We start from the raw sequence: 25955 nt of genomic DNA, 5'->3' as shown, positions 1-25955 counted from the left end.
AAGACCTAGCGAGATAACCAGCTCTAATTGACCTAGACTCCTCTTTCGTTCCACCCCACCCACACACGGAATCTGAATCGGTGCGTGGGGCAGGGGGTGGTCAAGAGCAGGGAACTGCCAGTGGCCCGTGGGAGTTTGGCCCCAGGGTCCACAAGGGAGGAACTGGCGGGATTCCTCCCTCCCCGCTCCACCCCACCCCAAGGCCTGGTTTACCCTGCTCTCCACAATCCCAGAACCCATGGGACCCAGGCCCACCTTCGCGGGTTCAGAGGCTAGACTGGACCGGAAGCATCTTTCCGCGAGCCCTCTCCTCCGCGTCTGGCTCACCACCCCCTCCATCCCAAGCGCCTAATCCCTCGAGGAGGCAGGGCCCGGGTACCCAGTCTCTCCTGCAACCCGGGGCGCTCCCGGCCCTGGGAGCTCTGCGAGGGGGCAAGGGCTGCCGGGGACGGGGGGGACCCCAATTGCATCACAGAGAGGCTCCGGACCCGCAAACCCTCAACCTGCCGAGTCGCTGCCCGCGACTCGGGGCTGCTGACATCCGCCCTCCAACTAACGGGCCAGGCGGACGGGAGGCCGCCGCGGGACGCGCGGGGGGTACTCTCCAGCCTGGGAGTCACTGCCTCGGCGCCCAGGTCGCTGACCCGAGCCTCCCACGACCTTTCAGAAGCGGGGAGGACCTTTGGGGTCTGAGTCCTTAAGAGAAAGAATAAGGCGAATCTCACAGTGTCACCTCAGTTTTCCAGGCGGGCGAGCCGAAGGCATTTCGCTGGTTTCCCTTCAGCCTCGCGGCGCGGCGAGCCCCCGCCCCCTCCACTGGCCCGCGCCGCCTCGCACTCGAGGGTCTGGCTCCCGGGTCTCCCCGGCTCCCCCGCCTCAGGGCGCGCGGCGACCCCGGCGGCCCCGCCTTCCTCCTCAGCGGGAACCGGCGCGGGTCTGCAGGCTGAGAGGACGCCCCCGTTCCGTCTTCCCATCACTCGCTCCTCGAGTCCCTAAGTTTGCCCGGACCCTCTCGGACACCCCGTAATGCGGCCCACGCGCCGCCGCCAGCAACCGGCACCCGGCGCCCCGCCCGGGGCGCGAACGCCCGGCGCCGGCACTCCACTAACAGCGGCCCCCGAGCCCGGGAAGGGCCGGGACAGCCAAGGCGCAAGCCGGTCAGAGAAGGGGGCGCCGAGACCCGCGGAGGGCGTTCGGGTGGGAGGGGAGGAGAGGGTAGGAGCGCGGAATCCCGAGGAGTGGCGGCGCGGCGGCCCGCGCTGCGGGCTCGGCCGGGATGCCGGGGACCAGGGCGCGGGAGTCTCAAGGGAGAACGCCGGGTATCCTCGCCCCGGAGGAGTGGGGGGCGGGGTGGAGCTCGTCCCGGCGGCGGCGCCGAGAGTGGGCACCGGGGGATCCCTGGGGGAGGGGAGATCGGCTCAGAGGAGTGGGTCGGGACGTTGGCCGGGAGGCTCGAGGGGTGGTGAACAGATAGAGGGGGACGCGGGCGGCGGCGGTGGCTGCGGGCACGAGCGGGAAGGATCTGTGCGGGATCACTAACGCGGCGAGCCCAGCTGGGGGATCCCGAGGAAGAGGGCCAGACGGGGGTCCCTCAGGTCGGAGCCACCGAGGTAGGAGCCTTGGAGGCCTCCCGGGTCGGGCCCCGGGCCCCCGCGGGCTCGGAGACGCCTGCGGGCAGGTCCCGCGGCGCCGAGCCGGGGGCGGGCGGGGCGGGGGGCGGCCGCAGTTTCTTACCTTGAAGGCCACTGGCAGGGTCTTGTTGCAGCGCCAGTGCGAGGGCAGCACGGAGCACAGGAAGTTGGGGCTGTCGGTGCGGACGAGTTCGGCCGGGTGGTCAGCGATGATCTCCACCATGGTGCGGTTGTCGTGCGGCGGCCGCAACCGGGGCACCGCGGCCGCCGCCGCCGCCGCCGCCGCCGCCGCTGCCGCCGCCGCCGCCTCCTGCTGCTGCTGCTGCTGCTGCTGCTGCTGCTGCTGCTGCTGCTGCTGCTGCTGCTGCTGCGCGGCCACCACCGGGCTCACGTCGCTCATCTTGCCGGGCTGCAGGCTGCTGGAGGGGGGGCTGAAGCGCCGGCTGGTGCTCGGATCTACGGGAATACGCATCACAACAGCCACAAGTTAGCGAAGTGGCCGGGGGAGGGGGAGGAGGGTGGAAATGAGGGGCGAGGAGGAGGAAATTGGGGGGGTGGAGGCGAGACGGGGGGAAAGGGGCTGGAGGTGATGGGGCTGAGGAGGTGAGAAATCAAGTTCGATGAAGCCGACTGCCGGGCGGAGTCTGACGGGAGCCAGCGGCGGCGTTGCAGAGCAATCGGCTTGGCGGGTGGGGAGACCCGAGAGGCGCAGGTCTTGACGGAGCCTTTGGAACACCCGGGTGGCAGCTGCGAACGGGCACCGGGACGTGTCTGGCCCGGGCAGGCGGGAGGCTTCAGTCTGCAGCAACTTGGAGTCGGGTCCCCTGGGGCACCGCGTCCTGGGTGCGCTGGCGCCCCCTCCCAGTTCCAGTCCGGCGGTGGAGCCCAGTGGGTTCAGCAGTCCAGCCCCGAGGCCAGGATCGCCGCGCGCTGCCCGCCACCGCCGCTCCGCTCCGCGCCGCGCGCAGCTACCCAGCTGCAGGCGTCCGCGCCGCCGCCCGCCCGCCCGCGCCGCTGCCGCCGCCGCCGCCTCCTCCGCGGCGGCCGCCGCTCCCCCCGCGCCGGCTGCGCACTCAGATTCCTCCCGCGGCGGCTGCCAGCCCGGCTCCCCGGTCCGGCTCCTTCCTTTCCCTTCTCCTCTTCTCGCCCTCTCACCGCCACCTCCTCGCATCCACTCCCTCCTGCTCTTTGCAAAGCTCCCCTGACCCTCGCGCTTCGAGGTGCCAGGAGGTAAGTCGCGGGCAGCGGATCTCGGGGCAACGGATCTCGAGGCTGCGAATCGCAGCCGCTGCCGCCGCCCGCCGGCCGCGAGAAGGAGCCCCCGGGACGCCGCGCGCAGCTTCGGAAGCCGAGAGAGGCGGCCCCGGGCTAGCGGGATCTCGCCGGGTCGCGTCTTCTTGCTTCTCGCCCTCTCCTCCCAGGACAAGGAACCCCCTTCTTGGTCCAGGGAGATTGAAGCTGAAATGCCAGAGAGCCGCTGGCTGATCTGACTGTCGTTATTTTTCGTTTTAACTTCAGGAGAGGAGGAAGGAAAATTCTTGAGCGTCTGTGCTGACTTCTCAGCACTCTTCACCCTTCCCCCACCCTACTCCCCCCCCACCCCCCACCTCTGCCGGAGCGGCTCCCAAGGGAAAAAAAAGATTTTGCAGGGTTTGGGTGTGTTTCTTTTTCTTTTTTTTCACTTAAGTGACACAAAAAATTGGGATGGAGGGGACACTTGTCAAAATAGTTTTAGAAACTCAAGTGGGTGTTGGACACTTTTTTCTTCTATATTCAAACTAGTGGTTCCTAGAGAACAAGAATGAGTTTTTTTAAGGACTGGAAAACTGTCAGCTTGATGATTAAAATAAGTTGCAAAAACCCTCGCTGGGGGAAAACCCCAGCAGTTTTCCATGAATTTCAAACTTTTATTGTCTATTCTGCATCTAAAACTAGGTCTAAGGTCTTCACTTTCTCCCCCACCAGTCCCGGGGGAAAAAAATTAAAAGTACAAAATAAAATATTCAAAATGTTTCAATGGCTATTTATTTATGTATTTATTTCCCAATGTGGGTTTTAAAAGCGACTTTGGATCCCCCAAAAAGTTGTGGTCGAGAGGATGAAGGAGCGCAGAAAAAAAAGCAGCAGTTTTACCTAAAATGTGGTTTTTGGAGGCTGGGATTTCTAATGATTAGGTTTTTGTGGTTTATATAGACACGACTCTGGCTAAGGCGATCATTACGCTGATGAGAGTCAGAAGCACGTGGGTGTCTCCGACCAGCCTCAAACTCTGAGCCTTCAAAACAAATAAAACAATGAGCGGCGCCCGCAGAAGCCGGGAAATCCGCTTGAGGCTATTGCACCCCTAAGAAGGGGGCACCGGGCTGTTTCCCCTCCTCGCACTGTACTACTAAGTTCCTGGCTGTCAATCTCCTTTAAACCTCGCAAAGCTTGAAAACGCGTCTGTAAGAAGAATCATCCGTTGCCAGCGTTTCAAAGATGCCTAACAGGGTAACTGACACTACACAGGAATAAGCGACGTTATAAAAGAAATGAAAAGTTATAGTGCCTCCTCTTCGGGGAGCATTCAGGAAGATAGTTGAGTCATCACTCATCCCCACCCCCACCTCCATCTTATTTAAACCAATTCACATACCCATTAATCGGCGTTTTTATTGCTCTGCGCAAACGCCTCTCTCACCCTGGTAGCGACCTGCCACGACCCCTCCCTCCTGGTTTTTAAAACATCGCTTCCACGCGCCCAGCCGGCGCTTGGGGGGTCTGCGCCTTTGAAAGGGCCTGGAAGAGAGAGCGTGGGGGCCGTGGCAGAGGGGACCCGGTGCCTGTCCAGGACTCTGAGCCTATTTCAAGAGCAGGATGAACTTGGAGGGCTGTAGTTGCCTGGCTTGGGGACCACTAAAGAGATGCCCTCTAAAAAGATGCTCCTTCGACTAAGGGGCTTCCAACAGTGGGAGCGGAGGCGGGGGCGGGGATGGCTAGGCTAGGCGAGCTCCGTCACGGGGGTAAGGATGGGGTTCAAGGGACACTGCTCCGTCTTTCTTCTTTGGGGCTTATTTTTACCTTCCCTTTCCCCATCGACAACTCCACACCTTCCTCGTCCGACTTCTCCTTCCCCAATTTTCTCTTCGCGTTCCCGCCTCTCCTCCCCAAACCCCCGCAGATTCGAGCCTAGCCGCCGCGCCCCTGCGTGACCCATGCCGCATCACCTGCTAGGACACCCCCCTGCCCAGCCTACTCCTCGACCCCAGACTACTGGCTCCGAGCCCGGGCGCCAGCGGGAGGTGAGAGCCCACTTATCACTACGGACTTGATGCGCAGCGAGGAACGGTGCTGTCTGCGGCGCGTGCGATTTTTAATTATCTTTTCGGTCACAGGGGAGAGCTCTAACCCTGAGCACCGCCGCGCCAGCGGCGCGCACGAGGGTCGGGTCTTCCCCAGCCGCACGCGGCGGAGCAGCAAAGGGAAGCCAGGCTTACCCTTCAAAAAGACAGAAGAGAGACCAGATTGCTTGCATTAATTCTACCTTATTCCCCCCACCCCTGCCTCCGCTTAGTCACAAGCACTGGGGCACACACGCTCACACATCCCCACGTCGATACAGAAATACACATACACAACTCATACACAAAACTTTTCTTTTTCTTTCTTTCTTTTTTTTCTTTTTTCTTTTCTTTTTTCTTTTTTCTTTTTTTTCTTTTTTTTTTTTTTTGCCTTTCAGCGGGGCAGTTTTATTTCGGGCACGTTGTACCTCAGTCTATCAAAGATCTCTGATTTGGTTTGTTGCCTTTTTTTAATGTGTAGGGGCTGCAAAGGAAGAGAGAAGTTACCGGAAGCTGATTATTTCTGTGGTCAAGGGAGATAAAATTTCACTAACTATTAATACCGCAGTCGGTGTTATGCTGTCTTCTCTGGGGTTGTCCTTCTCCCTGGAAATCCGCAGAGCCGGCGACTACCAGAAAATGTGGTGACGCTAAGTAACAGTCAGTATTTCGAATATGGGCGACCAGACGGGTTCTTTTTTGAATAAGAACCTCTAGGGCAGTTGAACTTAAGTAATCATTTTGGGGGCTTTTCCTCTTTCTTCATTGCTGTTTTGTTTTACTTAGTGGATAGCAAAATATGCAGGCCTCAATGTTTGGGTGCTTTGACTGGGGATTTTAAGGGTGATTTAATCAATGTTGAATTATTTATTTTAATTAATCATATCCGGTAATTCAGCTTTATAGCCTGTCCTTGGACATCCTCCCTTCTTTTCACATTTCAGTGGAGCTAATATAAGCAACTCTTGGAAGTTACTAGTCTTGGAAACCTTAAAATATCCTACAGTTATTTATAATGTGGAAATGAAATTTTCCACTGAATACCCTAACAACGTTTCAGGTATCTGGCACAGCAGATTTTCAGTCTCCTTTCAAAAATATCCTCTTGCTGAACATTCACACTTTCAACTGGAGCTGACTGAGCCTGGAACTGATGATGTCTTGGCTCAGAGAGTTATTCTTAAAGGAAGAAAACATTTTTACAGACCCCTACACTGAACCTCTCCTGGTAATAGTAGGCACAGAGGGAAACTGTGAAATTTTACATGTGTGTATTTTGTGCTGTAGTTTGCATGAGCTCACTCTTGGGTTTAATTTTTTTTTTTCTACCTCAAAATGTTCAGAAGAAATCACCCACTAGATTCCTCTTCAGAAATATGCCTCTCTTCTGTTCTACGTTATGGCATTTAAAAACACACACACATTTTTCTGAACATGTAGCTATTCCAGAAAATACAGGCATAATTTTCCCCTCCATCTCCTTTAACATTTAATGTAACTGTTTAGTAACAACACCTGGAAATCCTGACTTTCCAGACAAAGAAAATGAGATGTGAAACAGTCAAGTTATTTATCTAGTGAAAGAACTGAGTTCTCAAAACCGAGACCAGAAGCCCTGCTTCTTTCATTCAGGTTTTCTCTTCTAATTGCTAAATCATTTTATATATACTTTTTCTTGATGAAAAGTGAAAAAGTCACTGTAAAATTGTCAACTAGTTTTCAGTGGGTCAGCTGATGAAGTGGGAACCTTTCAGACATGCAGTGAAAAATCATGACATATTGATCGCTAAAGTTTTGAATGGTTGGATGGGAAAACCTTGTAAACAAAACCATCTTTACAGAGTTTTCCTTTGGACTTAGTGAAATTCACTCAGCTCTTGCAGAAGTAGCACTGCCAGTAGGCCAGGAATTGTCACATTACAGTCCATAGGCCAAATCTGGCCCAATGCCTATTTTTGTATGATCTGCAAATTAAGGATGGTTTTTGAATTTTCAGATAGAAAACAATTGGGAGAAGAATAATACTCGTGACATATGAATCTGATATAAATTCAAATTTCAGTGTCCACAGTTTTATTCATACAATTGTGCTGTTATGGAAAGGACTACGTGGCCTGCAAAGCCTAAAATATTTAATATCTGTTTTGTTTTTTTTTAATAGAGAAAGTTTTCCAATCCCTGCCCTGAGAAGGATACAGCAGCAGGATACAGCAGGATATAGCAGCTCTAAAAAGTAGCTTACTCTTTTCTGTGTAAAATGTTAGTTAGACTAATATTTTTCACTTAATCATTTTGGATGTGCAAAAACAGAATGAGGAGTTAATAATTTTTCCCTAGCTGTTTAAGCACCCTCGTCTAGCACACCTCTATATGTCAGCATCCTTCATAGTGGGAGTACATTAACTGCATAGATGAGCAAGGGGTAAAGAAATTTACATGTCATCTAAACATGAAAAAAATACATAAGGCTTGCATAGGTTTATTCCATCTGTTTTATAGACGATTACACAAGAAACGTAAATGAGCTTACCAAGAATTTTCTGGTATATAAGATTTTCACAGGGCCTGTGATGCAGGAAACCCTGGTTCAGTTCCTGGGTTGGAAAGTTCCCCTGGAGAAGGGATAAGCTACCCATACCAGTATTCTTGGGTTTCCCTGGTGACTCAGATGATAAAGAATCCGCCTGCAATGTGGGAGACCTAGGTTCAATCCCTGGGTTGGGAAGATCCCCTGGAGGAGGGCATGGCAACCCACTCCAGTATCCTTGCCTAGAAAATCCCATGGATAGAGGAGCCTGGGGGGCTACAGTCCATGGGGTCGCAAAGAGTCAGACAGGACTAAGCATAGCACGTTTATACTTTTAAGACAGTTAGCTTCATAACTTACGTGATCCCAAAGCTTTCTGACTTTTTACATTTTTATTTTTATACAGTTAAATACTATGTGATTTTTTTTTGTAAATTCACTCAGTTTTTCCCTTTCTCAATGAACCTATAAAAATTTGCATGGCTGTAACAAGAGATGAAGTGTTTTGTAGTTGGGGGGCTTAGCATAGTAAACTTTCCTTGTTGCTCCAGTTAGCATTCCCACGGGCCATTTTCAGGCATTTATAAGAGAGTGCAGCATTGTCATAAAAAGGCTGATGCTTGCCATGTGATCTTCCACATTTGTGGAGCACCTGCCTAATTGTATGCCAGGAGCGACACGGACTAGAATGGTACAGGTTATGTTTGACAAAAAGATCAGCTTCCTAAATGACACCCTCTCTACCTGAGGTGACAACATAATTTGTAAGAAGAATCTCATTTATTACCTAGAAGTCAGAGAAATAAAACTTACTTTCTTAAATCAGTCCTTTGGTATTTTGATGTTGGCAATTGTCCTGTGTCAGTGGCAGTGATCTCCAAGAAGTAGTGGAAAGTTATATGTAAAACTTTATAAAAGTCTGTGATGAAGCATCTAAAAACACCCTAAAAAATGGTTTCCCATAGTAATCTATTTCTTTATTGATGTGCTTGCATTTTACCTTCTAGACACCAAAAGTAATAGAGTTGCTATCCAACTCTAATCCTACTGCCTACAATTCTGAAGTTTCACTCTAGACTTCGGGATGGTAGCCTGAACTATTTGTCCCCTCTCTCCAACTTTCCATCGGGGTAAGAAATATAAATCGTAACAGTCTTAGTTCATATAACAAAGTACAAAATCAGCCTTTGCACAGTCTGAGAAATTTGAATTCCTAACAAGAGAGGAAAGAAAAATAGAAGAGGGAAAAAGAACAGAATAGAAATAATCCAACTTGGTTCTCTTAGCTGCAGTCCTAGGGGATGCCAGTTCTGGGTCACCATCCTAATTATTTTTTTCCTCTTTATTTCATACCCAGAAACTCTTTCTCCAGTGTTTTCCCCCAGGATTTCCTGAACTAGATTTTCTCAGAAAAAGCACTTTCTTTTTCCCATCTGCTGCTAAGTCACTTCATTCATGTCCGACCCTGTGCGACCCCATAGATGGCAGCCTACCAGGCTCCCCCGTCCCTGGAATTCTCAAGGCAAGAACACTGGAGTGGGTTGCCATTTCCTTCTCCAATGTGTGAAAGTGAAAAGTGAAAATGAAGTCGCTCACTCATGTCCGACTGGTAGCGACCGATGGACTGCAGCCTACCAGGCTCCTCCGTCCATGGGATTTTCCAGGCAAGAGTACTGGAGTGGGGTGTCATTGCCTTCTCCCTTTTCCCATCTAGCCATGGTCAATACTCAATGATTCTTTTGTTTCATTTCACATGATTCCCCTAAATTATCCTGTTGTCGTTGTTGTGTTGTGTGTGTGTGTGTGTGTGTGTGTTAGTTGCTCAGTCATGTCTGACTCTTTGAGACCCTGTGGACTGTAGCCCGCCAGGCTTCTCTGTCCTTGGAATTCTCCATGGCAAGAATGCTGGAATGGGTTGCCATTTCCTTCTTCAGGAGATGTTCCCGACGCAGGGATTGAACCCAGGTCTCCTGCATTGCAGGCGGATGCCTTACCAACAGTGCCACCAAGGAAGCTGTTGGGTGAGATCTGTTCATCACACTCCTACAAGTCACAATTTTTCTCTAGATCATTTTTCTTCCCCGAGGGTGCCAATAATCAACATATTGCCTCTCAGGTTCAAATTCAACTTTTTTACCGGCTCTCTGAAAATGGATCTGGGCCCTTTAAATATTTCTTCTTACCCACTGGCATCAACATTTTGTCAGTAGGGGGCGGTGGAGAAACATTACAGAGGGAAATGGTTTTGCTTCCTGATTCTCTCCTGTTCAACAGAGCAGGTTGCCCCAACCGGCAAGTATAGCTTCTTCAGCTCACAGCTCCAGCGATACACACTTCCCCGGGGCTTAGCTGCTCTAGCAAAGTTGGTTTCTCCAGTGCCAGGCCCCTGTGGTGCACAGTCAGCTGCCAGCAGCACCCAGCATTTTCTGCCAGCATCCTCCACCTTTGTTTTGCAATGGCATGCCTCTGGCAAGACACCTACTTGGAAACAGCTTTCCCTAGCACCCTAGAGGGCAGATTTCCAGCAAGTTCCACCACTGCATCTTCTGTGCCCTGCAGTGAGTCAAGACTGTGTTCTCCCAATGAGATCTGTATGTCAGCCCCGGGGAAGGTGGGGAGGGGCGACTCTTTCTAGGTTATGCTATTTCAGTCCTGAGGGTAGTGGATGTTCTTCTTCCTATAGTCTTAAGAATTCTCTTGACTTCTTCCTAGCCAATTTTTTTCTGACTCCAATCCATTGTTATAGTCAATAGTTCCTTATAGTAAACTTCCCTTGTCCAACTTACTATGTGAACATAATTTAAAAGAGCTTATTGCAAAATACAAAATATTTGAATTTCTTAAAAAGTGCTTTGTGGTCTCACTTTCCTCAGTTTTTCCAGACAGATAGAGTAGGGGTTACATTTTCTATCCTCCAAAATGTACTTGTTTACAGTGGTTTCCATTTTGGGTCACTCCATTTGGGTCATTATAAGATGAGCATTTCCAACATTACATTACATCTATTTAATTTATCTCTACCTAAGAGGTAGGGAGGGATTGGGGGCAGGAGGAGAAGGGTACAACAGAGGATGAGTTGGCTGGATGGCATCACCGACTCAATGGGCATGAGTTTGAGTAAATTCTGGGAGTTGGTGATGGACAGGGAGGCCTGGCGTGCTGCGATTCACGGGGTCACAAAGAGTTGGACACGACTGAGCGACTGAACTGAACTGAACTGAAGAGGTATGATAAATCTACATTTAGAAGACATTAGGAATTCCCTGGTGATCTGAGGGTTAGGATTTGGCTCTTTCACTGCTAGGGCCACGTTCAATCCCTGGTTGGGGAGCTAAGATCCTACAAACTGCACAGAGAGGGAAAAAAAAAAAGGCATATATTTTTAAGAGATGACCAAAAAAAAAGATGATGTATATTTTTAAGAGAAGGTATAGAGTGGACAGAGAGTGTAGGTTAAATGGGTCAATATTTTCTCCCCAGAGTCCTCTTGATGTCTCTCATGAAATCCCATGGTCCACAATGTGGTACACACATATATAGCGGAATATTACACAGCCATTAAAAAGAATGGGATTGTGCCATTTACAGAGATGTAGATGGACCTAGGGGCTTCCCAGGTGGTACCAGTGGTAAAGAACCTGCCTACAAATGCAAGAGGCATAAGAGATGTGAGTTCGATCCCTAGCCAAGGAAGATCCCCTGGAAGAGGGCATGGCAACCCACTCTAGCATTCTTGCCTGGAGACTCCCATGGACAGAGGAGCCTGATGGGCTTTAGTCCATAGGGTCACAAAGAATGGGACATAACTGAAGTAACCTAGCACACACACAGATAGACCTAGAGACTTCCTGTCATACAGAGTGAAGTCAGAAAGAGAAATTGAATATGAACACATATATGTGTAATCTAGAAGAATGGTATAGATAAACTTATTTGCAAAGCAGAAATTGAGGAACTGGCATAGGGAACAAGTGTATGGATATCAAAGGAGTAAGCAGGGGATGAGATGGACTGGGAAATTAGGATTGGCATATATACACTATTATGAATGAAAGAGATAACTAATGGGAACCAACCGTATGGCACAGGAACTCTAGTCAGTGCTCTGTGATGACTAAATGGGAAGGAAATCCAAGGAGGAGGGGATATATGTGCATGTGTGACTGACTCACTTTACTGTACAGCAGAAATTAATATGACATTGTAAAGCAACTACACTCAACTAAAAACTCAAGTGAAAAAATATACATAAATAAAATCACACACAAAAATTCCAGAGCTGCCCCATGCCTAGATCTGATAAAAAGTTGGAGTCAGGGAAGGCGGACAGGTATCTTGCAGGATGTGGAGAGCAAAATGCTACCAACCCAAGAATGCCAGGGAGCCGGATTAGACAATGCTGACTTATTGTACTTGAAGTCAGAGACTAGTCAATGCTATCTTTCTACAGCAAAATAAACCAACAAACACTGGATGAAACAAATAAATAGACATGGTATTGCCAATTTTCTCCCGGCTTGTATTATGCTACATGCATCTTGAAACTCCATGAAAAGAAACTAGAACATACTATTTCCCAAATGTACTTAATTATTGCTTCTGAGCAGATTTAAAGGTCTTTGATGTATTTTTAGAAAATCCAGTGTTAAGTCTAAAGTGGAAAAAAATTGTTGCAACGTTAAAGGGACTATCCTGTCTAGAAGGGAATATTGTAACATAGTAGGGAAATAAAGTTGGCTAAACTACTTACAGCTAGGTCACAAAGGACCATGGGACCATGACCCCCACCTTTGTACCAATATACAGGAAGGAGAATATTTAAGCTGCTTCTAGAAGCCTTGCTCCTGGTCCTCATCCTACTATTCTAGCCCATTCACCCTTCTCGGTCCAAACAGAAGAGTTAAATGGAAATTTCTCTGAGCAGGGCCAGTAGGAGGGTGAGACAGAAGAGCCTACAAAACAGGGTCCAATCCTGTTTTATTTTATTTTTTGGCCATGCTTGTGGCATGCGGGATCTTAGTTCCCCACCCAGGGATTCAACCTATGCCCCCTACAGTGGGAGCACGGACTCTTAACCACTGGACCTCCAGGGTAGTCCCCCACCTTATCCTTATTTAAAGTTTTCGTACTTTGCTTATCGTGGATCTTTTGGTATTAAATTTTATTTTTAAGAATATTGCATGAAAACATTATCGTGAAAAATGGGTTTCTTGGAATGCCCTCAGATTTTGTATTCAAGGCCAGGGCCTCAATTTCCTTCATCCTAATCCTAGCCCACATCTGTTGGATATGGAACTTACAGAGCGATTCCTGACCTCCCTGCTTTGTCACCATCTTTCCTTTTTTAAAATCTATTCCTAAAGGCAAATACAAATTGCAGTAATTCCACACTCTCCCAGAAAAGAGCACATATTATAATGTTCAGTACCTAATTGAGGTTTCAATAGCAGATACAACAGAAGAGTTTGACCTTCAGTAATATAATAATATGTAAGGGTAACTCTGTGTATACCTGGTTATCACTCTGTGGCAACAAAAATACAAATCATCTGCTTTTTATTATGCAATTTTTAAAAAGGCAAAAATATGCCTACTGTGAGGTTTAACTCTGTCTTTAGAAGAACTATCTTCAATTTTACTTAAATATGTTGCAAGCACAATACACTTAGAGCCTGTTATTTTTCATTTCTGTAAGTATTGTGTTGGTATCAAATTCATTAGATTCTTTTAATAAATGAATTCCATTATCAAATCTTTACAAGAATTGTATTAAAGACATTTCCTACTAGTGCCAACGTGGTGAAAATAAACTTTCAGCAAAGTGGTGACAGGGGGTGGGGAGTTAAGACATTAAAAAAAAAAATAAATGCTTACTTGGCTACTGTTCTTTCCTCTCTCAATACAGTTATTTTTCTGTTAATTTACATCTTTGCCTAGAGAATATATTTATTTCTATTTCAGAAGTAAAATCTCTAACTTTTCTGTAGTTTTTTATGACCAGGTTTGAGGCTTAACCATGACTTGTTGACTCGTAAGCATTCTGAAATAGCAATTTTCCACATGCCTTAAAACTTTCTACTTGACTGTTCCTAGCAAATCTTAATTAAGATTTTGACTTCTGCATTTAGGTCAAATTTATATGAACCTGGCTAATCAACAAATCTAAAATTCCTATTGGGTGACACTATTCTCATTATTGTCAAATAAAAAAGAAACTGATGAATTGTTTCAGATATTTATCTGATTTACTTAGCTTAAAGCTTATTCTTCTCTAAGATTGCTGAAAATGTGGGTTGCATCTAGTTATTTCACTGAACATAGTCTTCGTTCTGTTTTTAACTTCTTCACAACAGTTTATCCTTATTAAAGGGCATTATTATTATAGTGTGCCCATAACTGTAAACATGGAAATTACTTGAGGTGTTACAGTTTATTACGTATTGTCATTCAAGATTTAATCATGACTTCTCTACTACTGATAGTATTATTCACACACAAAAAAATACCTTTTTCAAAAGTATCTATGATAAAACAAACTTGAACTGTGAAAAAATATTAATAAGGAAAGAATTACAAGAAGTATGATACATAAGAACCATAACTCATCCTAAAGTCAGCCTTGAAATTTGAAAGCTTTTCAGTTTTCAACTTTGTTTTACAAACTTTTATAAACTCAGTCATAGAGTTTCCCTCTCATCAGAGATCCAGCAAAAATATTTCCATTCAGAGCTAAAGTTTCTATAGAATATTTCCAACTGTCAGTGTTAAAAATTTTTTAAACTGGAAGAAAAATAGCTGAAAAGTTGCTTTGCATTTGTCACTGAAAAAAGGGGATGGCTTATATCTAGATAAAGTCTAAACAGTCCATCAGTGATTTTTGTTACATATGTATGAAAAGAAAAAGAGATTTGTTTTAATTCATTCACTTCTCCTTGAAATCATTGTATTATGTGAAAATCTATGTGAGCTTGATAATTTTAATACAAGTTGCTCAACTTTCTTTTCTTCTTGGTCAGAGAGCATGAAATTTGGAGCCACTGAAAGAAAAAAAAACTTTCAGAAAGTTTATATTGGAGTGGAGATTTGGTCTCTTCCCTCTGAACTCCCTTCCAGGGGCAGAGCAACAGGACCACATATATTTCTTCTCAGCGCATTTTAGAAGAGAGGGTAGCAGTGCAAAATGGGAAGTGTACTTGGCACATCGTTTTAGCTAACTCCCCATAAAACCTGTAACAAGGGCTCCAGACCAACATGTCATATGACCTCACAGAAATTTCCATTTGAAGATTCATTCTATAAACTGTCAAGGTCAATATGTCCAATATACCTAGCTCAATGCTCCAAGCAGAAAGGGAAACAAGGGACAACAATTATGCTGCCAAAGCCTACTGTACACATCCTTCTATTTCCCCCATCTTTATTAATATTCTCACTCCACACAGGACTGTGAATTCCATAATGATGGGGACTATGTTTGACTCACAGATAATCTGAAACCACACCACTGAAGAAATCCTGGGAATTCCATTCCTACTGTAGTCCATGTATAACAATGTGAATAATGTTCCCTGGAGTGATATAACATGATAGCGTATGGCAGCGAGTATAAAGCCTGGCTTATATTTGTAGTATGTGACCAGTATGAGTTGATTGAATGAATGAACATTCCCCATTAGGCAGAAACTTGGGTATCAAGAAAAGCTAGTCTTCTCCATCATTTTCCACTTCTATACTTTTGCCTAATTCTGTTAATTCTACTTTCTAAATATGATTCATATCTACTTTCTTCTCTCTTTCCATCTCCATAACCAGTGCCTTAGTTCAAGCCTCTATCACCTTGAATCTCAACTGCAAGAGATTTCTAGCTTCCTGGTGCCATTCATACCCACCTCAATCCCAAATCATCCTCTATGTTCCTATTAGCGGACTCTCTCTCTTTTTTAATGTTTTTAATTAATTTTGATTAGAGTATAGTTGCTTTACAGTGATGTGTTAGTATCTACTGTACAGCAAAATGAACCGACATACATACATAGATATTCCCTTCCTTTAGGACCTCCCTCCCGAAGAGGTCTCTTTTTATAACACAATTTCAACCATGTCATTTCCTGGCTTAAAACCCTTCAGTGGTTCCATATCAGCTATTGTATGGGACAAGGGATAAAACACTTTACCATCTGGCCACAAGCACAGGGGTTAAAAGGTGAAACCCTAATTTGAAAATAAACATACCTTATGAAAAATCCCATTCCATACGTCTCCTACTCTCCTTTGCCGTTGAGGGCAAGACTTGGCTTTGTTCAGCCCCAGCATTTAGCGTAATGTCCAGAATACAATAAGTGCCTATAAATATTTGCTTACATGAGTCAGTGAATAAACTTATTTGAAATTCTATTTAGACCTGAGTTTTCTGTCCTTTAAAATAGGAACTTTTTTATAGATAAAAATAATAAATAAAATAGGAACATTTGGACCAAACAAATTGACCCCAAAGGGGGAAGGTGGGGATGGGATGAATTGGGAGACTGGGACTGACACATACATACTTCTGTGTGTAAAATAGGTAACTAACAAGAACCTACTGTATAGCACAGGGAACTCTAGTCAGTGCTCTGTGGGGACCTAAACGGAAAGGAAATCCAAAAAAGAGGGGATATGTATACACATAGCTGATTCACTGTGCTGTACATAGAAGCTAACACACCATTGTGAAGCAACTAATTTAATGACGTAAAATAAAATAGGAACGTTTTGTGTTTTTAAATCCTATGGTTATGTCTGAAATGATCAAATACTGACTAGGATGTGGAGCAGCTCATTCTGACACTTCATTGAGAACGTAAATTTCGGGGAAAGACTTGGGAATCGCAGTTTGGCATTGTCTAGTAAAGCTGAAACTGTGCATATGTTCCATAACTTTGCAACTCCACACCTAAATGTCTACCATAGCTAGAAAATACATAGAAATAATGATATGTTGCATGTCATTCTGGAGTAAAGAAATGAAAGGCTTGTGCTCAGAGGTAAGGAAGCAGAGCTTCCGCCACCTCAGCCTGCCCTGCCAATACTTTTTGCTGTAGCGGTGGTCTTCAAACTAGCAGTGTAATGCTGTTTCCTGTTGTATTTAAAAATACTCATCCTGAATAGCACTGAAACAAGTATACTATCAAGGGTGAAACAGATCACCAGCCCAGGTTGGATGCATGAGACAAGTGCTCAGGGCTGGTGCACTGGGAAGATCCAGAGGGATGGGATGGAGAGGTAGGCAGGAGGGGGGATTGGGATGGGGAACACATGTAAATCCATGGCTGATTCATGTCAATGTATGGCAAAAACCACTACAATATTGTAAAGTAATTAGCCTCCAACTAATAAAAATAAATGGAAAAAAAATAAAAATAAAAATATTCATCCTGCTTCAGAAAATAAGAGAAACAAATGAGGATAAATGAAACAATATAGAAGTTAGTCATTTGTAAGACATGTTGCAAAGACATATTTCTTTATGTAAGATATAAAGAAAACAGAGCATATGTGTGCTTAACATCCACTGGAAGGGACAGAGTGACCAATATCATCAGATATTCATAACACACTAAATAAATATGAGGCACTCAATATTCCCAAGATCTTAAACAGACATCCCATTGATGATATCCATTCTGGCCCATGTGTCCTCTGCCCAGTAAACTCAGCAGCTGCCCATCAATCTAATTGGTAAGCTACAATAATGGCCAGGAGTACCATAAGCAAGTGGGTACTTCCTTCTTGCAGAACAGTCTTGCACAGACCTCAACTCTGACTGGTAATCACATGGTTGGGAGAATGTTATAGCATTAGGAAAAGAGATGGAATACACAAGCTTTGCATAATTTCAAACAGTGCACCCTACCCTAAAGTGTAACAATCTACACCATCTCTATCCTCTTGCTTCTCCTTCTGATTTCAATTAATTCAATCAATTGCATGATTCGAGAATCTTAATGTGGTCTGTAAGCCTTTAGTTTGGGCTTTCCTGGTGGCTCAGGAGGTAAAAAATCCGCAAGATGTTCGGGAGACCTGGATTGGGAAGATCCCCTGGAGGAGAGCATGGCAACTCACTTCAGTATTCTTGCCTGGAGAATCCCCATGAACAGAGGAGCCTTGCAGGCTATGGTCCATGGGGTCACAAAGAGTCGGACATGACCGACTGACTAAGCACAGCACAAGCCTTTAGTTCAGTGAAAAATAGTTTCCCTTGTTGTTCTTAGAGGCTACCATTGCATCAAGGTAATCTCCCATATAATGTTGGGTTACATGTACCGCTACAGGCAATGAGAACTTTCCAAGGACACAAATTGTTTTAAGAATTAATATCAATATCCTCAAAGTCATATATTGTTGTTGTTCAGTTGCTAAGTCACACCCAACTCTCTTCAACCCCAAGGACTGCATGCAGCATGCCAGATTTCCCTGTCCTTCACTGTCTACCAGAGTTTGCTCAGATTTGTGTCCATTGAGTCAGCGATGCTATCTCCTCCTCTGTTGCCCTCTTCTCCTTTTACCTTCAGTCTTTCCCAGCATTAGGGTCTTTTCCAATGAATCAGCTCCTCATATCAGGTGGCCAAAGTATTGGAGCTTCAGCTTCAGCATCAGTCCTTTCAAAGAATATTCAGGGTTGATTTCCTTTAGGAATGAATGGTTTGATCTTGCAGTCCATGGGACTTTCGGGAAATCTCGAGCACCACAATTCAAAGGCATCAGTTCTTTAACACTCAGCCTTCTTTATGGTTCAACTCTAACATCCATACATGACTACTGGAAAAACCATAGCTTGACCATACTGACCTTTGCTGGCAAAGTGATGTTTTGCTTTTTAATACACTATCTAGGTTTGTCATAGCTTTCCTTCTGAGGAGTAAGCGTCTTTTAATTTCATGGCTGCAGTCACCATCTGCATTGATTTTGGAACCCAAAAATATAAAGTCTGTCACTGCTTCCAATTTTTCCCCTTCTGTTTGCCATGAAGTGATGGGACCCAATGCTATGATCTTAGTTTTTTGAATGTTGACTTTCAAGGCTTGTTTTTCACTCTCCTCTTTCACCCACATCAAGAGGCTCTTTAGTTCCTCTTTGTGCTGTGCTATGCTTAGTTGCTCAGTCTTGTCTGAATTTTTGCAACCCTATGGACTGTAGCCCACCAGGCTCCTCTGTCCATGGGGATTCTCCAGGTAAGAATACTGGAATGGGTTGCCATGCCCTCCTCCAGGGGATCTTCCCAACCCAGGGACTGAAGCCAGGTCTCCCACATTGCAGGCAGATTCTTTACCGTCGGAGCTACCAGGGAAGTCGTTAGTTCCTCTTTACTTTCTGCCATTAGAGTGGTATCATCTGTATATCTGAGGTTGTTGATATTTCTCCCAGCAATCTTGATCCCAGCTTGTGATTTATCCAGCCCAGCATTTTGCATGATGTACTCAGCATATAAGTTCAATAAACAAGGTGACAGTATACAGGCTTGTCATACTCCTTTCCCAGTTTTGAACCAGTCCATTGTTCCATGTCCGGTTCTAACTGTTGCTTCTTGGCCTGCATACAGGTTTCTCGGGAGGTAGGTGAGGTGGTCTGGTATTCCCATCTCTTTAAGAATTTTTCAGTTTGTTGTGATCCACACAGTCAAAAGCTTTAGCGTAGTCAATTAAGCAGAAGTAGATGTTTTTCTGGAATTCCCTTACATTCTCTATGATCCAACAGATATTGGCAATTTGATCTCTGGTTCCTCTGCCTTTTCTAAATCCAGTTTTACATTTTTGGTTTAAATACTGCTGAAGCCTACCTTGAAGAATTTTAAGCATAACCTTACTAGTATGTGAAATGAGTACAATTGTATCATCAGTTCAGTCACTCAGTCCTGTCCAACCCTTTGCAACTCCATGAACTGCAGCATGCCAGGCTTCTCTGTCCAGAACCAACACCCAGAGCTTGCTCAGACTCATGTCCATCAAGTTGATGACACCATCCAACATCTCATCCTCTTGTCGTCCCCTTCTCCTCCTTCCTTCAATCTTTCCTGGCAAACAAATTGTATGATAGTTTGCACATTCTTTGGCTCTGCCCTTCTTTGTGATTGGAATGAAAACTGACCTTTACCAGTCCTGTGGTCACTGCTGTTTTCCAAATTTGCTGGCATATTGAGTGCATTCCTTTAACAGCATCATCTTTTAGGATTTTAAATATGTATTTCTTCCTAAAAGCAATCCACCTGGGAACTTGCTTGTGCTTCCCATTTTCTCTCTATATATTTCCTTTATCCTACCTCACAAAAGTAAAGACACCTCCTGGCCATCTTCCCTTCCTATTGTGTTTTGCTCTGGGCATATTAAAAATCTCCTGGCTGCCATCCAGCACTTTCATTAATCAAGACACAAAAAGCAACACTTCATTTGACTTAAGCAATGTATTCCATTAGTCACCAAGTCATTGCTTAATTTTCAACCCCATGGACTATAGCCCCCCAGGCTCCTCTGTCCAAGGGATTTCCCAGGCAAGAATATTGGAGTGGGTTGCCATTTTTTTCTCCAGGGGACTTTCCTGACCCAGGGATTAAACCTGCATCTCCTGCATTTCCAGGTGGATTATTTATCACTGAGTTACCAGGGAAGCCACGTTCAATAATTATTTGTAAAAGAGTATAATATATTTATGTTGTTTTCATCAATTGTATACTAAGAGAATACTAATAGTGTAATGACTCAAACCAGAAGTATTTTAACAATTAGAAACGTATGGATCTAGTTCAGTTCAGTTCAGTCGCTCAGTCGTGTCCAACTCTTTGTGACCCCGTGGACTGCAGCACGCCAGGCCTCCCTGTCCAACACCAGCTCCTGGAGTTTGCTCAAACTCATGTCCATTGAGTCAGTGATGCCATCCAACCATCTCATCCTCTGTCATTCCCTTCTCCTCCCACCTTCAATCTTTCCTAGCATCAGGGTCTTTTCAAATGAGTCAGTTCTTCACATCAGGTGGCCAAAGTATTGGAGTTTCAGCATCAGTCCTTCCACTGAATAGTCAGGACTGATTTCCTTTAGGATGGACTGGTTGGATCTCCTTGCAGTCCAAGGGACTCTCAAGAGTCTTCCCCAACACCACAGTTCAAAAGCATCAATTCTTCAGTACTCAGCTTTCTTCACAGTCGAACTCTCACATCCATACATGACCACTGGAAAAACCATAGCCTTGACCAGATGGACCTTTGTTGGCAAAGTAATGTCTCTGCTTTTTAATACGCTATCTAGGTTGGCCATAACTTTCCTTCCAAAGAGTAAGCATCTTTTAATTTCATGGCTGCAATCACCATCTGCAGTGATTTTGGAGCCCAAAAAAAATGAAGTCTGACACTGTTTCCACTGTCTCCCCATCTATTTCCCATGAGGTGATGGGACCAGATGCCATGATCTTAGTTTTCTGAATGTTGAGCTTTAAGCCAACTTTTTCACTCTCCTCTTTCACTTTCATCAAGAGGCTCTTTAGTTTCTCTTCACTTTCACCCATAAGGGTGGTGTCATTTGCATATCTGAAGTTATTGATATTTCTCCCGGCAATCTTGATTCCAGCTTGTGCTTCATCCAGCCCAGCGTTTCTCATGATGTACTCTGCATATAAGTTAAATAAGCAGGGTGACAATATACAGCCTTGGCATACTCCTTTTCCTATTTGGAACCAGTCTGTTGTTCCATGTCCAGTTCTAACTGTTGCTTCTTGACCTGCATACAGCTTTCTTAAGAAGAAGGTCAGTGGTCTGGTATTCCCATCTCTTTCAGAATTTTCCACAGTTTGTGAAGATCCTAAGAAGCTAACAATTTCTAATTTATGTACCTATTAATTATCTACCTGTTTTTGCTGCTGAAAATAGTCCAGCATGACTGGTTGAATACTTTAAAGCATAAAATATATTGCATTAAGACATTTTCTGTACAGGATGTGTAATAGAAGTGAGATGAAAGGAAACAATGTAAAACTTTTGATTGACAAGGATCTTTTTCATGTATTTTTACATAATCATCTCAGATCACTATGACATTTCTCTTGCACTGAATACATCTGAAAAATGATGTATAGGTTTTCTTCTCGAAGTAAAAAAATTACAATGCACTGGAAATAGCATCTTTGGCAGCTACTTAAGCCTATAATAGAAAATGTTACATGTTTTATCAAAGTCCAGCGAAGAAAACAGAAACATTCCCAGTTATTTCTTTTAACAGAGATAATTTAAAAAAGGTATTTACAGGTTATGGAAGAGCTGAGAAGTCAACAGGGAATATGAATCAGTTCAGAGGTTAGCAACAGCAGGAGTTCCTTCTAACCCAAAACTATAGCAACAGCAAGAGTAGGTTTTGTTACCAGAATGCAGGGTCACCTAGCAGTTAGAAGCACGGAGGGACCGAGTTAAGGATGTGGGACCACAAAGGGAAGAGTTATTTAGTGTACGATGAAGTCACAGGGGCAATGCAGCAAAGGCTAGAGGTACTACCTGAGGCTGAATGAGAAGGAGAGAAATTTTTGGCTTCCTCCCTTCCTATTTGTCCTCTGCATGCGTGTGCATGCTCAGTTGCATCCAACTCTTTGGGATTTCCCAGATGAGAACATGGGGGTGGGTTGCCATTTTCTTCTCCAGGGGATCTTCCTGACCTAGGGATCAAACCCTCCTCTCTTGCATCTCCTGCATTGGCAGGTGGATCCTTTGCTAGCAGTGCTTGTGGGAAGTTCTCTAATCCCACTAGTGCCTCCAGGGGCCGACCCTACTGGGAGCCAGGTGGTTAGAGAGACCGGGAAAAGTAATTCCCTGAAATACACAGCAGAACATGGAAAGGAAAGACACACCAGTGCCCAGCACAGGTGTGAAGCTGAAACTGAGTAAGCCATATGTAGAAAAATGAGGTTAGATCCCTATCTCACACTGTATACAAAAAGTTAACTCAAAATTGGTCAAAGGTTTATGTGTCAAAGCTAAAACCATAAACTTCTTAGAAGAAACTTCAGGTATCAGTATTTGTAACTGTGGATTTCAGTGGTTTATTAGATATGACACCCAAAAGACAAGCAACCAAAGAAAAACTAGTGCAGTTGAACTTGATCAAAATTTAAAATTTGTGCACTTTGAAGAACACTATTAAGAAAATGAAAAGATAAAAGAAAAAAAAGAAAATGAAAAGATAACTAACAAATTGAGAGCGAATATTTCTGAATCATGTATCTGATAAGAGTCTAGAATCTAGGATACACAAAGAACTCATAACTCCACAACAAAGCAATAGAAAAGGCAAAACAACCCAATTTAAAAATAGGCAATGTATATTGAGAGACATTTCTCCAAATAAGAAATGCAAACGGATAATTAGCATATGAAAAGAGGCTCAACATCATTAGTCATTAGGAAATGCAAATCCAGGCCACAATGAGATACTGCTTCACATCCAGAAGGATGACTTTAATAGAAAGATGAACAGTAACAACTTTTGGGGACGATGTGGAGAGATTAGAACATTGATGATGGGAATGTAAAGCAGTGTAGGCACTGTGGAAAACAGCTTGGTAGTTTCTTTAAAGGTTAAACATAAAAGTGCCATAAAACACGGCAGTTATACCCAAGAGAAAAGAAAGCATACATTCACACAGAAATTGTACACATATCCGCAGTAGCATTATTTATAATAGTCAAGATGTGGAAAGTACTTAAATGTCTACTGACTGCTGAATAAATACATAAATGTGATATATCCATTCAATGGAATATTAGTCAGTTATAAAAAGAAATATGAAACAATGATCCATGCTCAAGCATGGAAGAACGTTGAAAACATAATTCTAAGTGAAAGAAGCTAGGCACAAAAGACCACATATCGTAGGCTTTTGTTTATAGGAAGTGTTCAGAATTCAGAAAGTATGTTAGAGGTTGCCAGGGGCTGGAGGGAGGGAGTAAAGGAATGACTGTCAATGAGTATGGTATCTCTTTATGGAGGGATGAAAATGTTCTAGAATTAGATGGTGGTGATCACAACACAACCTTGTGAATATACTAAAAAGCTATTGAATTGTACACTTCAAATGGTGAATTTTATGTAATGGAAATTTTATCTCAGTTTTTAATTAAATTAAAGTTTTTAAAAAATGAATGACTGAGGACTTTCCTGGTTGTCCAGTGGTTAAGACTCTACCTTCTGATGCAGGGGGGGTGAGTTCAATCCCTGGCTGGGGAAGTAAGATCCCTCATATCATGCAGCAAAAAAAAAAAACAAAAAAAAAAACCGACTTTGGGACTAGAAATATACTGGGGGAAAGGAGCTATAGTACTTCAGTTTGTAAATTATTCCTGAAAGAAACCTGTGTTCACGTGCTCTAGGAGAATAAATGAATATTCATAGCAACACTGGGAACATTAACAGTAAAAGGATAAACATATAATAGAATATTTATGCCGTAGAACAATGTACAGTGAAAATTAACAGACAACAACTACAAACAATATGGGGCTTCCCAGGTGGTGCAGTGGTGAAGAATCCATCTGCCAATGCAGGAGATGCAGGAGATGCAAGAGATGCAAGTTTGATCCCTGGGTTGGGAAGGGAGGAGGGAATAACAACCCACTCCAGTATTCTTGCATGAAAAAGTCTATGCACAAAGGAGTCTGGAGGGCTACACTCCATGGGGTTGCAAAGAGTCACGTGTGACTGAGGACAAAAAGGACATATCATAGATGAAACTCAGGAAACCAATATTGAACTAAAACAACAAATTGCTTGAGTATAAAGACCGAGGAGAATAATCATAGCCAAGCTCTTCATAATAAACAGAACGAAAACTACTCAACCAACACCAACAGTAGAATGGATAAATTATTTTTACTGACACAGTGAAATACTATGAGCAATGAGAATGAATTAAGTTCAATCTATATATAACAAATAGGATTAATCTCATAAAAATATTGAATGGGAAAAGAAGTGACAGAGTACATATTATATGTTTCTCTTTATAAAAAACTCAAAACCAGGCAAAACTAATCTGCAAGATTAGAAATTAGGATACTGGTTACCCCAGGCAGAAAGGATGGTAGTGTCTATAGGCCTTCTGGGATGCTGATAAAACTCTGTTTCTCTATCTCAGTGAAGGTCAAATGGATATAATAACTTGCAGAAATTCTACAGCACACACATGATGTGCACACTTTTATGTATGTATATTATGTATCAAAATTAAGTTCAAAAAGAAAGCAGCAACCATCTGCTAAAGAATTAAGTATGAGACACCATTTATATGAAATTCAATAACATACAAAATTAAATAATATATTGGAGAAACTAATATTTGGTAAAATTATAATCAAGGAAACAATAAATCCCAAATTCAAGCTTGTGGTTATCTCCGAAGTTGGTCAGCGACCAGATTAGGGTTTCATGGTTATCAATAATAGTTTATTTTATATGCAGGGTGGTAGGTACACAACTCTTCAGTGTATTGCTATTCTGTATATGTCATAATATTTTATAAAATCCTCTTTATACTACTTAATAATAATAAAAGTTATTTTAAAAAAGTCTATGGCTCTGAGTGCCAAAGTCTGTAATTTAAAGCATGTATACTTCCCAGTTGTTGGGTTGGGCTGCAGACTGGTTTGGAAAATCTGTCATTATTTTTCCTATCTTTAAATACTATTAGTTATTCTATTAGTTGATTCAGTACATTAGAAAAGGAAAGGTTTTAGTCAAATCCTATGTTAACCAGTTAACCCAGAAAAATCAACCTATTAGTTTCCAAGTTTACAATTCAAAAGAACTGTATTCCCAAATTCTATTTGCAAAAGGATTCTGGGGAGTTGGGAACACTTATAAAACATAAAACAATATTATAAATATTGGTCAAATTCTCATCTGGCCCAGGAAAGCTTATTTAATCTGCAGTATAATGAAATATAATACTGAGTCTATATTCTTCCATTGATTCTGTGGTAAATGAGGCTTAACTTTTGTCTGAGAAGTCAGGATGCTAGAACATAACCAGCTACTGATCCTTCTCCTGTAAGTATCTAGAGAGCAAGATTTTCATCCCATGTCAGGTTCCCTTATCGAGGCAGTAAGTGCAGAAGATTTCACTGAGGCAGCAAGGAGTATGTCCTACTCTATACCACAGAGGCATCGTGGGAAATGATGCTGCATAAATAGAGTATGGTTATATTGTAGACTTCCTGGGAAGCTTCACAGAGCCACTGAGAATTTATGAGATAGGTCGTTAGATAACCTAATAAAAATTAAGCTATCAGCTACTGAATACTTACCACGTACCATGACTTTTTTTCCAAGTAGTGCACATGCAGAACTCATACACTCCTTACAACAACTTTATGACATATGTAGATAATTCAACAACCTTATTTTTCAGATGAAGGAAACTGAGAGGCAGGGTAGTGTCAGATGATTGAGAGGCAGAGTGACAGTTCACCTG

The 25955-nt window shown here is 43.9% G+C and overlaps 1 protein-coding gene across 2 annotated transcripts in view; it reads right to left on the bottom strand.

The window, feature by feature from the left end:
- RUNX2 (RUNX family transcription factor 2) overlaps positions 1-25955 on the bottom strand; it is a 231878-nt gene that overhangs the window by 132274 nt on the left and 73649 nt on the right. For both annotated transcript variants that reach the window (XM_065912303.1, XM_065912302.1), the window contains one exon: positions 1735-2087. In XM_065912303.1, coding sequence (XP_065768375.1) covers positions 1735-2087 — 353 coding nt within the window. The remainder of the gene's footprint in view (positions 1-1734; positions 2088-25955) is intronic.

This window comes from Muntiacus reevesi, chromosome 20 (genome assembly GCF_963930625.1).
Source record: "Muntiacus reevesi chromosome 20, mMunRee1.1, whole genome shotgun sequence".
In the NCBI taxonomy this organism is placed as follows: Eukaryota; Metazoa; Chordata; class Mammalia; order Artiodactyla; family Cervidae; genus Muntiacus; species Muntiacus reevesi.
The sequence above is the reverse complement of the archived record's forward strand: the minus strand, read 5'-3'. Positions and strand labels throughout refer to the sequence as shown.